The 13162-nt window shown below is 40.0% G+C and overlaps 1 protein-coding gene across 4 annotated transcripts in view; it reads left to right on the top strand.

Annotated features, from left to right (window-relative positions):
* The window catches only part of nsd3 (nuclear receptor binding SET domain protein 3), a 34575-nt gene that overhangs the window by 9086 nt on the left and 12327 nt on the right, over positions 1-13162 (top strand). Inside the window, exons 7-16 of one of the 4 annotated variants that reach the window (XM_061767606.1) lie at positions 518-680; positions 755-855; positions 1873-1918; positions 2003-2133; positions 3203-3328; positions 3636-3762; positions 3841-4041; positions 5094-5273; positions 7989-8012; positions 12657-12813. In XM_061767606.1, coding sequence (XP_061623590.1) covers positions 518-680; positions 755-855; positions 1873-1918; positions 2003-2133; positions 3203-3328; positions 3636-3762; positions 3841-4041; positions 5094-5273; positions 7989-8012; positions 12657-12813 — 1256 coding nt within the window. Of the gene's footprint in view, positions 1-517; positions 681-754; positions 856-1872; positions 1919-2002; positions 2134-3202; positions 3329-3635; positions 3763-3840; positions 4042-5093; positions 5274-7865; positions 8013-12656; positions 12814-13162 lie in introns of all 4 variants that reach the window. The other 3 variants (XM_061767605.1, XM_061767607.1, XM_061767608.1) reach the window with 3 other exon arrangements.

Here is a 13162-nt window from a genome sequence, read left to right as displayed (position 1 = left end):
TTTGAAAACATTTAAACTTATTAAAGCACATTTTGAGTGTTCCTTAGCACCTCTTCTCATGTTCACTTGCACAGTTCCAAATAAGAGGTAAAGCGTGCTTGCTTCAAGCTGAGTCAAACTAAAGCAGGTTAAAGTCACACATGAAACAAAAGAGAATTAAATAATATATATTTAAACCCCAAAATGTTCAACCAAATTATAGGATTTCATCTGAAGAAAGTTTTCTAGCTTATTGCTAACATGGATGCCATGGACGGGTTAATGGACATTTTCATAGATGTTACAGTAGTTATAAACCTTCAAACAACTGCTTTCAGACCTATTTTCTCTGCTCTCTGATAACGACGACTAGAACCGGAGCTCACAGTTGTAGCAGTAGTCTTGCTTGGAGACCTTAAAAACCCATATAAAACGGTCGCTGTAGAATCTGCAAAACACCGTAGCGGGGGAGTGCATGATAGTGGGAGAATCCTGTATACGCAGTGAGTTCTCATACACCGTTGGATGTTGTCACCAGGACAGCAGAGCTAAACCCGAGCCCAGTCCCGAGGAAGAGGAAGACGTGGACGATATGGAGGACGAAGGAGAGGAGAGGAGAGAATCTCCCGCCAGTCGGAGGAGCGAGGAGGGCGGGACACAGCCCACCTCATCTCCTGGCTCTCATCACAGCAGTCCACATGGTTTGTAGAACACCGGCTTGGATGTTTTGGAGCAGTAAGGAACCAGGAAGCTCAATATTTTTGTGGGTCTTCAGGTTCTCAAGAAAGGAAGCTGCAGCGGCGGTCAGTCAGGAGCAGGTCGGAGTCCGAGAGAGGCAATGAGCCTGTCCCAAAAAAGAAAACCAAAAAGGAGCAGGTATCAAGACAGAGGCACTGTTTGCAATAGATTATGTGTAATCCATTTTTTTTTTTTTTTTTTTTTTAAAAAGCTTGTTGTGACCATCTGTGTACATAACAACAAACATTTGGACACGGATCTCAAAGTAGAGGTTTTTGAAAACAAAAATGGTGTTGCAAGCCAGTAATGTTTTTCTAAAGACGTCTCCTGGTCTGGCATGCACATTCCAGCGTTTTTAGTCATTTTTGCAGGTCTGTGTGAACTGAATAATTTTGACAAAGTTGTCATGTGTATATGAAACTTTTCAAAGTGCAAACAAATCTAGGACAGACTTGTAAATATGCGCTAAGATGGTTTATAACTAGACACATTTCCTGCACACGTGTTTTCATCTTGAAATTTCAATGTGAAGTGGTGCAACCATTTTGCTTTAATAAATTGGAACTCCACTGACCTAAAAGGCATTTTCTATCCTAATTCACAAAATTTGATTTATTAGGGATGTACCAATACCACTTACTTGAGTACTCACCGATCCTAAGTACTGATATTTGATAATACCATTGTCTTGCAATTGTGATGAAAATGTGTTTTATTTTAATCATATTGTTTCTGAAACACAAACTCATCTTCAAACTTGCCAATGTTTCACTCAAATATGATGTTTTTTAGAGTAACAAATTACTGACATTTTAACGTCCAACTGCTTGTTTTTTAACAGTCTTACCAAACATTTCACTTAAATATAGCCTGTAACACAAGGCATTTCCATCTGCCCAGAAGGTATATGTCAGACTGGTAAAGTGGTATCGGTGTCCTAGTATCGGAGTATTTTTTTCAAGTGCCAGTATAAGTACAGATGGACAGTATCAGCGCAAATACTGGTATTGGTGTATCCATTAGGTTCAATTTACTGTACATCCAGTATTGTTATGCAAATGTTGCTGTACAAACTCACAAACATTCTTTGTGAGTTTGACTGACCTCCAAACTTCAGCTCCTCTCAAACTTTGATATTTCACCTTGTCATTTCAGGCAGAGATGGCTCCCGAGGCCACACCAAGGGCAGGTTCCCAGAAAGGTTGGTGATCACGCTCCTTCACACTTTACCTCCATTTAATAAAACATATTTCTTTAATTGATTTCCCTCCTTGTCGTTGTTCAGGAGCCAGCGAGATATCTGACGCCTGTAAACCGCTGAAGAAGCGAAGTAGAGCATCCACAGATGTGGAGATGGCGTCCTCTCAGTATAGAGACACATCAGATTCAGACTCCAGAGGCCTCAACGATCCACAGGTAGAATTGAATAGAATACAATACAGTGCCTTTTATTGTCATGACACACAATGTACACTGAGATAGAAAGCTGCTCCTTCTCCAGTGCTAGGGTTGGAGAAGATCAGCAGGCTTACACACGAGCTGATATAGGTACGACAGTGTGGCCTTGAGATACAAGTGACCCGATTTAAGAGTATTTATACGAGCTGTCATTCAGCTGATGTTGTGCTTTGAGATACGAGCACTGTATGGTGGTAGTGAACTAAAATTTAACTCACTTTACAATAATCAGCAGTTTGCCAAATATTGAACAATTCATCAAAAAAAAGCTTCAACCTGTTTAATGTCTGTTACTGTCAAACTAAACATAAAACAAGAGAATTACATGTGTATTTAAAACAACATCGCTTTGCCTTAGGAAAGTCTCCTTAGCTTAATGCTAATAAAACAATGCAAACACCATTGACATGCTAATAGTTAGCATCAAAAGTTGCTATTTTAGAAACAACATATATTGAACACAAATGGTGGCGGAAAACATGTAGACAGTTAATGTAACAATACTCACAGGCATATACAGTTTCTTAACCTACGAATTTGTGTCTGTCTGCATAGCTGTATTATAGTGCCTCCTGGTGGCCAAGGTGGGCACATCAGAAGGAGCAGCACAATGAATTGGATTGCAGCATTAAATGATGATGCTCAAACTCTATAATCCTCTGCATTCTGTTTAATTGTGTTATTACTCTCTTTCTATAAAGTACAATATTATAGAGTTCTATTTCTCCTTGTTAAAAAAAAAACAAAGTTTTTTGGGGGGGCCAAGACTAGAATGGATTAATGGCAATTCTATTCATTTCGATGGGTAAAGATGTTTTCCGGTGTGTGTGTTTTGAGTTACGAGTGTGGTCATGGAACAAATTAAACTTGTAGCTCAAGGCACGACTGTATTTTATGAACATATTGGGACACCTTTTATTTGAAAATGTTCATCTTAATCATATTGTTTGTGTTATATTTGACATATTGCCCATTTGCTGTTTTTTCAAGTACATAATAACATTAAGTCTTTTTGACCTTGTCTCAGGGTTTATTTGGGAAGAGTTTTGACAGTCCAGCAGCTGCAGATGCAGATGCCTCAGACACTCAGTCTGTGGACTCTGGCTTGTCTCGTCAGGACGGTAGTACCGGGAAGCGGGACACCGTCTGCCAGGTCAGCACTAGTCCAGATATTGCTGGTGTTTGGCGGAAACCTTGCCTCTCCAAACCCATCATTTTTCAAGAAACCAAAACCACTAACATTGCTTCGTAAACGAGAGCAAGACATTTTCAACACTTTAGATTGATCAGTAATTTGTAAAGATAACACACACATGGGGACTGACCAATAGTATAGATTTGTGAAAAACTATGGAATTGACCAAATTTGGACATAAGTAATTTTGGCCTGACGCCAGTGATATGCTGTTTTACTGTCTTTCAAACATTTATGTAATGACCTGTGTGACATTTATGTGTAGATTTGCGAGGTGTATGGTGAGAATTTGGTGCTGTGTGAAGGTGACTGCAACAGGCAGTTCCACCTCGAGTGTCTCGGTCTGACGTCCCTACCTGAAGGAAGGTTCACCTGCCTGGAATGTAAAAATGGTAAGTGAATCGTTTTTCTTTGGCGACCACTCTGTCCTTGCATTCTGCATTCTCAGTTTCTCTGTAACCCTTTTCTAGGCAATCACCAGTGTTTCAGCTGTAAGAAAGCAAGCCAGGAGGTGACACGTTGTTCGGTGATGGGATGCGGATGTTACTACCATGACGATTGTGTACGTAAACTCCCAGGCACCACCAGCAGCACTGGCGGAGGCTTCAGCTGCCCTCAGCACAGCTGCGCCACCTGCTGTCTGGAGCGAGACCTGCAGAGAGCCAGCAAAGGTAAAAACATTCTCGAATTATTCAAGTACTTAGAGCAGGGGTGTCAAACTCATTTTTCTCGCGGGCCACATTGTAGATACGGTTTTCCTCAGAGGGCCATTATAATTTTAAAACCATATCAATGTCTAATGTTTGGAGGCAAAACATGCTTACAATAGTTCGTTACTATTTATTACATATGAATATACAAAAATTTGGAGCAGACTTTAGCAAGAATCATGGAAGTTGACACACATGATTTGCTTTGGCGGGCCACATAAAATTATGTGGCGGGCCGGATTTGGCCCCCGGGCCTTGAGTTTGACATCCGTGATTTAGAGTGAAGTATGAGATTACATTTTCTTATGTACTTGGATATAATTCTAGACAAAGCCTCCTGAAGTTAATCTATTGTCAAAAGTGGATTTAACATTTAACAAAGCTAATGTTGGTGAAAACGTTTTTTTCTTTCACCTTGGAGAGAAGTGCATTAAGAGAAAGTGTTCTTTCATTTATAGTGATGCTGTCATACCAGAAGCATCCTACTATATACGTTGACAAGTTCATGGAAATGTATCCAGATAATGGTGCATTTTGTTATACGGTATAGTTTTTAATCATACAGGTGCATCTCAATAAATTTGAATATCATGGCAAACTCATTGAGTAATTTATTTCAGTAGTTAAATTAAAAACATGAATGTCATATACATTAGTCTCTCATTTAACAGGGACGGGGTTGGTACTGATCAATTCATTGATTATTCGAGTAAGAAAAAAATATTTTGCCTAATACCAATACATAATATGTATGTGAGGTGCACATATTTTTTTGAGCCACTTGGGGTTTTTTTGGTGGGAGGGCGGAGGGGGTGGGGAGTTGTAAGTGAAATCAGATAAGCAATAAGCTTTTCTCAAATACCATCTGTCACAAATAATTTACACAATTATTTTAGTGTAAAAACATTTTGCGACACCAGTACATATTTTTGGGCATTTCTGCAATTTCCCTCACTTAAATGACACGTTGTCACATTGTGCACCCCCTGTAATCTTTATTTTCCCCTGTCCAGGTCGCCTGATGCGTTGCATCCGCTGCCCAGTGGCGTATCACACAGGGGACAGCTGTGTGGCGGCAGGCAGTGCCATCCTGACACATCATGTCATGATCTGCAGCAGCCACAGCAGCACAAAGAAGAACGGCCTCCTCACATCCCCAATCAATGTGGGCTGGTGCTTCCTTTGTGCCAGAGGTAAGCCCTGCCCCCCTGTCTTACAAGTAGCAAGCACACTCACGCAAACACACACTCCTACGGCCACCCTGAACAGGTGGTGCAGAGGAAGTTTTCATTTCTGTGATTTTTAAACAATTTTTCATGTAAAACAAGTCCTTGTTGCCCTCCATGATTGTATTTTTTTGTTCTGGGCTCATTTTGGAGAAGCATTTTTTGCAAACCACACATCCTTTAGGCATGTTTCCACCAAGTGGTACAGTTCAGTTATTCTTGCCTTTTGTCTGGTTTAGAACAGTAAATCCTGATATGGCATGGGTTTCTACTATGAAGTATGTAGATTGCGTGACAACAGTTGTTTGAAGTCGGAGTAGTACGGTGAATTCAACAATGACAAGAAAGACAAAATTATAAAGAACAAAAATGGACGATGATTCTCTTGTGTACCAAACTATGGACTGCAGTGTAGCTCCACTCTTTGTAAAATATATTACAGATAGACTTTCGTATCATTTCCAGTATGGGGAGAGATATGGCTCAAAATTATTTGCTAGTGTTTTTCAAATCCACAAATACATCTGCGATTCACACGTGTTTTTCAAATCCACAAATTATTTGCACGTGTTTTTCAAATCCACAAATATATCCGCGATTCAAATGTGTTTTTCAAATCAACAACTATATCCCTGATTGCCACGTGTTTTTAAAATCCACAAATTATTTCCACGTGTTTGTCAAAATCCACAAAAACCGTACAGCTGCGATTTACACGGGTTTTTTAATGTTGCGTGTGCATTTATCATGACTTATCATTTGTAAATCTTCAATTTAACTTGTGAATTGTTGAAGGTGCGTTTGTGGATCAGCGGGCACGTGCATTTATTTTTTAAACAAAAATCACACGTACGGGAAGGCCCTCCTTCCATACGCTAGGCGGCAGTGTTGCTGTCTCCGTTGAGAATATATATATATATATATATATATATAAACTATGTTTGAGAGCGAGCCGCTGTTATTATTTAATCACTTTAATAATAAGATGATTTTTGTATCTTGCTGACAGATGAAGAAGGTGATTTATTTATATTTTACTAATTTTACTCATGACGGGGCTGCTGGTTGTCGAGATTGTTCAACCATGGTTAATTTATTGGGAATTTCAGCAGGGTCGGACCATAGACTGTTGGATTCCTATATTAAAATTACTTGCAGTCAAGTCATCAACAGAAACAGCAACACTGCCACCTAGCGGATGGAGGGAGGGCCTGTGTTACGTTTGTCTCAATAAAAAATGCGCGTGCCCGCTAATCCACAAACAAATTATTTTGAAGAGAAAATAATTTGCACAAACAAACAAAGAGCCAAGGAGGTCTAGCACACAGTGGAATTCAAGCTAGGAGTGCCACTGCACACACGCAAATTATTATTATTATTATTATTTTTTTTTTAAACAATCGCACTGCTTGCTGAGTGGTGACTGACTTTTTTAACTTTAAGTAGTGATGACTAACTTTGCTCGACTGGCGATTGGCTTTAGGACACAACTGGCTGTGTGTCCTTTTGGTAGTTTCTTCTTGGGGTCGCAAAGTACCAACACTGGAACGTATAAGTGGACTGAATGAGCTCGAGAAGAAGCATTAGTTTGCTGAGGTATATAGTCCACGGGAATTGCCGGGATGTAGCCACTTTTGACATATTCTCTGCATGTTTACAATCTGCGGCCTGCCCCGGTGTCGAAGGTGGACTTATTAGATAAGGTACGTAACGTTACGTTGCATTCAGTGTTTACAACTGCCGGGGGAAATGTAGCATCTGTGAGCACTACTTTGCTATTGCTGTGACCACAAAAGTAGCTTAACTATTGAAAAGTTATTTCATGTTGAAATAGTGATGCGACAGAGAAATGCAGTTAAACTAGTCGTGTCGGTAGTACCCACCACTGCTGTTTTTGGTTGTAAGCATAACGTTACGTCCACAACGGACAGCGCGAGAGTTCTCACGCTTGTTTTAAGAGATGAAAACTGTAAAGCCTCAGGCAACCGATTCCTAGCCTCGGGATATCTGCTCCACAGCTCTACAACCGATGTATCTATTATGGAGGCTGCTACCGATACAGTTGTATCTCTCTCCTTTATGAACGGATATCCGGTCGCATTGGTTTATCGTTCCCAACATTAATTTCCAGTTTTGGACAATGTGGGAAAAAAATACAAACTGTATCAAACTGAACTCTACTGCACGGTGGAAGCTGCACTTTTGATATTTTGCATTGCGTGTTTCCTGTTTGGCACCGTTTTACATGACTAGTAGAGCTGCTAAATGTCATTTGTTGTTTGTTTTCTATTACAAAAATTCCAAGCTTGTTACTTTGCACTCCACTTGAAAGATTTTCTCATGTCCCAGATGTTGATGTTGAAAAATGTTGACGGCCATTTGCCTTTTTAAGTCCTGTACTGTCCGGCCACTTGTTGGGCCAAACTGTTTTACATGTTTCTTTCTTGTGTTGTGAGTATGTGTGAGAGACAGTGTTTGTTCTTTCTCTTTTTTAATTTTTTTTTATTTTTTAAGTTTGACTGCGGCTCACCCCCGTCTCTTCCTGTGTGTCTTGTGTAGGGCTGTTAGTGCAAGACCTTACTGACACCATATTAAGTTCATATGCCTATAAGTCCCACTACCTTCTGACTGAGTCAAATCGTGCTGAGTTGAAATTACCTATGATTCCCTCTCCTTCGTCAGCTACCAAAAAGAATGTTGGGAAAGGTAACTGAACAGTTTTTCTCTTTCTCCTTTGTCCCCACTGGTTTGTGTTTGTATTGTGCTTGCTCCCATCCTGATCAGTTTCTCCTTTTTTGAATGCCACTTTCATTTCAAAGCCTTCAGGTGCCACCTTTATTGATTGGTTCAATCTGCAGTTCATCGCCATGCAGAGTTGTGCATTGAATAAATAACCTCATCATGAATCCCTTTTAAATAACAGATAACTCTGGGTCGCATGCAAAACAAATATAATCCTATATTTTAATTAAATTTGAGAACTGCCTGTTGGATTCACCAAAGAATAAATTCTGTTTCTTCTTCCATCATGATTTGACCTTGACCAATATTACAGTGACCATATTCCCTCAAATAGTGACGTACGTGCTGATATACGCAAAACCTTAAATAATTGCCATGTGCGGCGGCGATCACGTGAAAAAATAAGTACCTCACCTCATATAAAGCCGATGTGTCATGATAGAGCCCATTAAAAAATTTACATAATTAACAATGTTGATTCATTAATTCCGGCCAATTTCTACAAATACAGTTTGGCTCATCACGCTGATAAATAATCATAATTCACCAATATGATAATATAGTAATAAAATGTTAATACAATGTAGAATCAAAAATATTATATTGTATTCAATATCTACTCTAGTATTGTTTTTATAAATCCTATATGCTTTACAGGATCAGGATTTTTGGGGCTGATCACTGATCAGCGAGTTTAAAAAAAGCGATAACCGATCAACGATCCGATCACAACATGGAGCAATGTCTATTTAAATGACTATTTAATGTCTATTTATTTACAATAAATAATGTATCTTTGTTCATCTATTTATGCCAGTGAGGCATAATGACAGACAGAACAAATGAATGGTCTTCTATTTGATGGCCGGAAGTACATACAGTAATTAATATAGCCACTTTTTTGACATTTTTGTTTGTTAGTGTGCCATGAGATTTTTCAATTGTAAAATATGTTCCTTGGCTCCATAAAGGTTGGAAATCACTGCTCTAGTCAGATCATGCATTCTAATCAGTCATGTCAAACCAACATTACGAAATGACAGAAATAATGGGTGCTAACTTACTGTAATTAAATTACTTTACTGAAACGTTAGAGCATGATTCGACAGAACGGTGGCATGTTTACGTACAACCGTTAGTGGTAGCACTAGCTGCTAGGCTACATAATGTTTTTGTTGCCTGCGAGCCGTATCGTATTAAAAGTATGTGAACATACCTCAAGCAAGCCTTAAACGAACGTCCTCTCCGGCGAATTATGACATTAAAGCCGATCAGCATAAAATGCTAATTATCGGCTGATACCAGTCAGGCCGATAAAATCGGTATGAAGTCTAAAATCATCGAATCAAAGTTTTAAAATGAAAAATGCTAAATATATACGATATAAAAAGCATCTGTTTTTACCATTAAAAGTCTAATAAACACCCGATACTAAAATCTCTGCCTTGAAGCTTTGCAAGCATAATTTTTCCACATGGACGAATGTTACTGCAGTTGGACACACCACCCCGTGTAAAAATACGTTGGCACAATGGTGGCGAGCCAAGAGGGAAGAATCAGTAAAATAGAAAATGTTCAAAGTTTGGGATATTTTCACACTTAACAAGGAAGATAAAGTGCAATGTGTACCATAACAGCACGTCCACGATCGCCAATACAAGGGAACACACCTGGGATCAGGAAATTACGGAAGTGGGCAAGAAAACAAACGCGTAATAAACAAATTCATGCTACTGATGGCCAAAACTAACAGCCAGCCAACTGTACACTCGCATTTGCCGACACCCACGCCACTCACCAGGCCAGGCCCTGCCTTTTAAAATCATAAAAACTCAAAAGTCACAGATACTACAGTAGAACGTGACACTAGACACAAATAATACATGCACCTTACATGCACATGTATAGTGTTTAATAATTATATAGATCTAGTGATTCTACAAATATTGGATAGCTGTTGCCCTAAAATATGCACATGGCCATTATTAGAGCAAATAATGTACACTGTTTACTCAAAATTTGTTCATGAAAAGAAACGAGGAGTGAGACATCTCCTCTTTGTTCACCCATGCACCCATGATTCAAATTGATTCACGAATTGATGATAATTTTTTGGTGAATGCAACATTTTGACCTCAGTCAATGAAGTTCACCACTCAATGAACTCTGTTTTTTGCATGGGGCCCTTTATGAGACTAGCTTACGCTGAGTGAAGATCTCTGCTATGAACTCTTGACATGTATGTCTGCGCTGACTCTAATTGGTCAGTTAAAGAACATCGACGGCAGTATAGCGCGACGATGCTGGATGCACTGCGTTGGTTCATGCTCCGTCTATGGTTTGTGAAGGTGCACTGCTTCTCTGCTTGAGCACTGTGGGCTTGCTTTATTTACGCAAAAGGCCATGTCCAGCTTCCCCCTGCTTCAACCCTGACCCCAATTGTAAGGGTTTTTTTGACTGAAATTGTCAGATGAATTGACATTTTGGGCATATCTCCTGTTTCTGCACCTTTGACCTGCCTTGCATGGAATTAAATCACAATGAGGACATGAGATGCACGCAAGCTCAGAGGAAAAAATAGTGACACTTCAATTATACGTTACTGGCCCAAAATTGGCACTGAAAATTCCATACAAGCTGGTCTATGCAAGGTGCAGTATGTGTGATGGGGAGCAGTATGCTTTATTGGCAGGACTGCATGCCTGCTTTTTTTTTTTGCCAGTCTTTGTTTTTTATAATTTTTATTTCAAACACCTGATCACTGGCTGATTGGAGTCCCGTCCGGCTGCTGCATGTGTATCCAGTTGACAGGCCCTTGGTACAGTACTCTGAATCTGATTGCCAGACATGCGGTAGCTGATGCATTTAAAGTGGTAACCAAGCTGATGACCTCAAGCAGGGGTGGCCTACCATTTTCAGCCTCCTTCATGCCGCATGGTTGTCTTTCAGGAGCCCTAACAAGAGCCATGACTAGCTCCAACAATGGATTATATGTTACAAAAGTAGCTCTAATTTGCATTGCGTGTACCGGGGAACCGCCAAAGTTGAACATAAGATGATAAAGGATGTTGTTGTCATTTCAGTTCTGTTTTGCCCATAAAACTGGAGATATAATACAATGAAATACAACTAAGATGAAGTAGCAGAAGATGCCAGACATTTTACAATCACAATAGACAAAATGTGCCACTAAATGACAGGGTTCGATGGTAATTTTTATGCAAGTCATTAGCTACATGCTATTTATGTTAGTATCAGCGTGGTAAAAAAAAAAATCATTTCTGCATGTAATTCATAATGAAATAATTGTCATAGGTGGCATGGTGGCCGACTGGTTAGAGCGTCAGCCTCACAGTTCTGAGTACGGGGTTCAATCCCCGGCCCCGCCTGTGTGGAGTTTGCATGTTCTCCCCATGCCTGCGTGGGTTTTCTCCGGGCACTCCGGTTTCCTCCCACATCCCAAAAACATGCATTAATTGGAGACTCTAAATTGCCCGTAGGTGTGAATGTGAGTGCGAATGGTCGTTTGTTTGTATGTGCCCTGCGATTGGCTGGCAACCAGTTCAGGGTGTACCCCGCCTCCTGCCCGATGATAGCTGGGATAGGCTCCGGCACGCCCGCGACCCTAGTGAGGAGAAGCGGCTCACACAGGCGGGGCCGGGGATTGAACCCCAGTCCTCAGAACTGTGAGGCGGACCCTCTAACCAGTCTTCCACCGTGCCGCCTAGAAGGCCTAAGTGTTCATCAAAAATGAGACGGAGGTTTTATTCCTAAAAAAACAAAAAAATTGGTTCTGTTACAATCCACTGTAACATTATGCACAGCTTGAACGTTAATACTGTACTTAAATATAGAAAAAAAAACTGTACTTAATGATTCAATCAAAGTATATTGCAGCTCACTAAATAGAAATGATACTTAAATAAAAGTTTAAAAACAAACAATTCAAAATAATTCAATACAAATGTATTGTACAAAAAAAGTTAAATACAACGGAACTGTACTTATGCTTATAATAAATATATCCAATCCAGTATTTGTTTCAGTTTTTTGTATTTTCTGAAAAAATGATCAAGGCCATTATTTTAGGAAGGTGACTATATTTTACTGAGTAGCGAGGCCCTTACTATGTCACAAGGGCCATTTCTGGTTCTCTGGTTATCACACAGTTTTCCTCTGTGCCATCACTAGTCCTTTTCATTGGCGATATCACAAAATTGTCCAAAAAAATCAAAATACAATTGTGGTGTTAATCATGAATAGTCTAATAACATTTGCTGATGCTGGTTTAAACTACCAAGTTTTATTTGACTTATGAGACATTTTTCCAGAAAATGTTGGCTGAAGTCCAGATTTTTACCACTATGGCGGTGTTCAACTTTGGAGGGTCCACTGTACCTGCTAACTTGACGCTTTATTTACTTGTTTCATTGCATTCACAATGTTCTTAGGCTTGTCTGCAAATGAGATTCAGAGTTTGTCCAGGTTTTAAATTCTCTTGGCCTAATGATACCCTCCTCCTCTCTTTGCATACTCATTTCCCACTTCAAACACACACACACGCACGCACACACTCATACTTGTGTCCATCCATACATACAAATGTAGGAGGCAAGTTGCTGTGCTGCGACTCATGCCCAGCTTCCTTCCACCCGGAGTGTTTGGAGATGGAGATGCCTGAGGGGCCGTGGTCCTGCAGCGATTGTAGGGCCGGCAAGAAGCCTCACTACAAGCAAATTGTCTGGGTCAAACTGGGAAACTACAGGTATGCAAGGATTAAAGACACACTAAATCACTTTTGATTTTGCATGAATCTCTTTATTTCTTCTCCATGTGCTATCAACACACTGTATGTTTTACTCGCAACACTGTCAAGAAAATACTATGACTTCGACTTCCGCATTGGCCGCTGTTTGCGTCAATCCAATTTAAGCGCTAATGACGTTTAAAAGTCTAGTTCACCAATCAAACGACACAAGAAAGTCACTAGACATCACACAACGCCTTCTATTGGGCTTTCCGGGCATAGGTATTAACACTAAATAAGCCAGCCTGGCCGATTATGGTGCCTATGTGGCGGCCATGTTGGGAAGGTCGTCGTTACCATGAAGGCA

The sequence above is a fragment of the Phyllopteryx taeniolatus genome, chromosome 3 (genome assembly GCF_024500385.1).
Source record: "Phyllopteryx taeniolatus isolate TA_2022b chromosome 3, UOR_Ptae_1.2, whole genome shotgun sequence".
Taxonomy (NCBI): Eukaryota; Metazoa; Chordata; class Actinopteri; order Syngnathiformes; family Syngnathidae; genus Phyllopteryx; species Phyllopteryx taeniolatus.
The sequence above is the reverse complement of the archived record's forward strand: the minus strand, read 5'-3'. Positions and strand labels throughout refer to the sequence as shown.